The 2,500-nt window shown below is 44.0% G+C and overlaps 1 protein-coding gene across 1 annotated transcript in view; it reads right to left on the minus strand.

The window, feature by feature from the left end:
* LOC115230909 (ankyrin repeat and SAM domain-containing protein 1A) overlaps nt 1-2,500 on the minus strand; it is a 40,774-nt gene that overhangs the window by 15,001 nt on the left and 23,273 nt on the right. The window contains exon 5 of the mRNA XM_029801015.2: nt 167-303. Within this exon, the coding sequence (XP_029656875.2) occupies nt 167-303 (137 nt within the window). The remainder of the gene's footprint in view (nt 1-166; nt 304-2,500) is intronic.

Raw genomic sequence — 2,500 nt, forward strand, 5'->3', positions numbered from 1 at the left:
AATAAGGGTCAACAAAATGCAAGGGACATGAAGAAAAGGACCAATATGAAAATAAGTGCCAACGTGAAAATAAAGGTCAAGAAGAAATAGGGCCAATATAAAAGCAGCAAAGAGGTCAGCAGTGACCCTTTAATGCCCGGTTTTTGAGCCCTGTTTTTGTACTTACTGTGGTCAATTCCAGCTCCCATAACTGTCGTACACGTTCCATCTGGTCAAATCCATGAGATATAAAAGTATCGCAATAATCAATCAGCCGTAACGATTGCAGCCATTCCGCGACGGAGCCGGGCATATTATCAGCACCTGGAAGGGACGAACAGACAGACGTGAGAAAAGTATGGGGAATGGGGTCAGTGTAAGGTTTGGATGGGGTCAGTGTAAAGTCTGAAAGGGGTCAGTGTAAAGTTTAGATGGGGTCAGTGTAAAGTTTGAAAGGGATCAGTGTAAAGTTTGAATGGGGTCAGTGTAAAGTTTGAATGGGGTCTGTAAAATTTGAAAGGGGTCAGTGTAGAGTTTGAAAGGGGTAAATGTAAAGTTTGAAAGGGATCAGTGTAAAGTTTGAATGGGGTCAGTGTAAAGTTTGAAAGGGGTCAGTGTAAAGTTTGAATGGGGTCAGTGTAAAGTTTGAATGGGGTCAGTGTAAAGTTTGAATGGGGTCAGTGTAAAGTTTGAAAGGGGTCAGTGTAAATTTTGAAAGGGGTCAGTGTAAATTTTGAAAGGGGTCAGTGTAAAGTTTGAAAGGGGTCAGTGTAAATTTTGAAAGGGGTCAGTGTAAAGTTTGAAAGGGGTCAGTGTAAAGTTTGAAAGGGGTCAGTGTAAAGTTTGAAAGGGGTCAGTGTAAAGTTTGAATGAGGTCAGTGTAAAGTTTGAATGGGTTCAGTGTAAAGTTTGAAAGGGGTCAGTGTAAATTTTGAAAGGGGTCAGTGTAAAGTTTGAAAGGGGTCAGTGTAAAGTTTGAAAGGGGTCAGTGGAAAGTTTGAAAGGGGTCAGTGGAAAGTTCAAATGGGGTCAGTGTAAAGTTTGAATGGGGTCAATTTAAAGTTTGAATGGGGTCAGTGTAAAGTTTGGATGTGAGGGTGTCACTGACCGCCTGACTGGCACCCATGCTGGTGGCACATAAAAAGCACCACCCGAACGTGGCCGATGTCAGTGCCTCCTGACTGGCTCCTGTGCCAGTGGCACGTAAAGAGCACCCACTACACTCTCGGAGTGGTTGGCATTGACACGTAAAATGCACCATCCATCCGTGGCCGTTTGCCAGCTCCGTCTGGCACCTGTGCAGGTGGCACGTAAAAAGCACCCACTAGACTCACGGAGTGGTTGGCGTTAGGAAGGGCATCCAGCCGTAGAAACTCTGCCAGATCAGACTGGAGCATGGTGCAGCCTTCTGGCTTCACAGATCCCCGGTCGAACCATCCAACCCATGCTAGCATGGAAAGCGGACGCAAAATGATGATGATGATGATGATGATGGGGGTGTTATTGCTCTCTGTCTGTCTCTCTCTCTATTCAACAAGACACTTATTCTTGAATCACAGTCTTACTTCCTTACTCCACAACACTATTCCCCCTCTAAGTTGAATGGTCTTGCCTTGCGAATACTTGGTGACCCCAGTGGTGTTGGTGCCACATGAAAAAGCAGCCAATACACTGTGTAAAGTGGTTGGCGTTAGGAAGGACGTAAAACCATAGAAGCCATACCGAAAGAGAATACAGCTTCGTACGGGCCTCTGGTTCGACAAATTTCGAACCGTCAAACCCATGCCAGCTTCCAGAAGCGACGTTAAATGATGAAGATGATAATAGACTAATATAAATAAGGAAAAACTGGGCTAGCAAAGCGTTTTTACCTCATCTCCATCACGTTCGGGTGGAATACGGATGGCGTCTTAGAAACTGAGAGAGTTATTCCCCCTTAACTGTCTCAGAGAGAAAGCTTTTTTTTAATTGAGAATCGAGGGAGGTTGGATCTTGTAGAAATAGCAGCCAAATCTCCCTCAAATCACACCCTACTCTCTTATCTATGTATATATGTATGTATGAGCCAACGAGGGAGACCTCTACATGGTAGCTAAACCTGATAGAAATAGCAGCCAAATCTCCCTCAAATCACACCCTACTCTCTTATCTATGTATATATGTATGTATGAGCCAATGAGGGAGACCTCTACATGGTAGCTAGACCTGCTAGAAATAGCAAGCAAAATCTCCCTCAGATCACACCTACTCTCTTATCTATGTATATATGTATGTATGAGCCAATGAGGGAGACCTCTACATGGTAGCTAGACCTGTTAGAAATAGCAGCCAAATCTCCCTCAGATCACACCCTACTCTCTTATCTATGTATATATGTATGTATGAGCCAATGAGGGAGACCACTACATGGTAGCTAGACCTGGTAGAAATAGCAGACAAATCTCCCTCAAATCACACACTACCCTCTCTCTATCTATGTATATATGTATGTATGAGTCAATGAGGGAGACCTCTACATGGT

Source organism: Octopus sinensis, unplaced genomic scaffold (assembly GCF_006345805.1).
Source record: "Octopus sinensis unplaced genomic scaffold, ASM634580v1 Contig16750, whole genome shotgun sequence".
NCBI classification, from domain to species: Eukaryota; Metazoa; Mollusca; class Cephalopoda; order Octopoda; family Octopodidae; genus Octopus; species Octopus sinensis.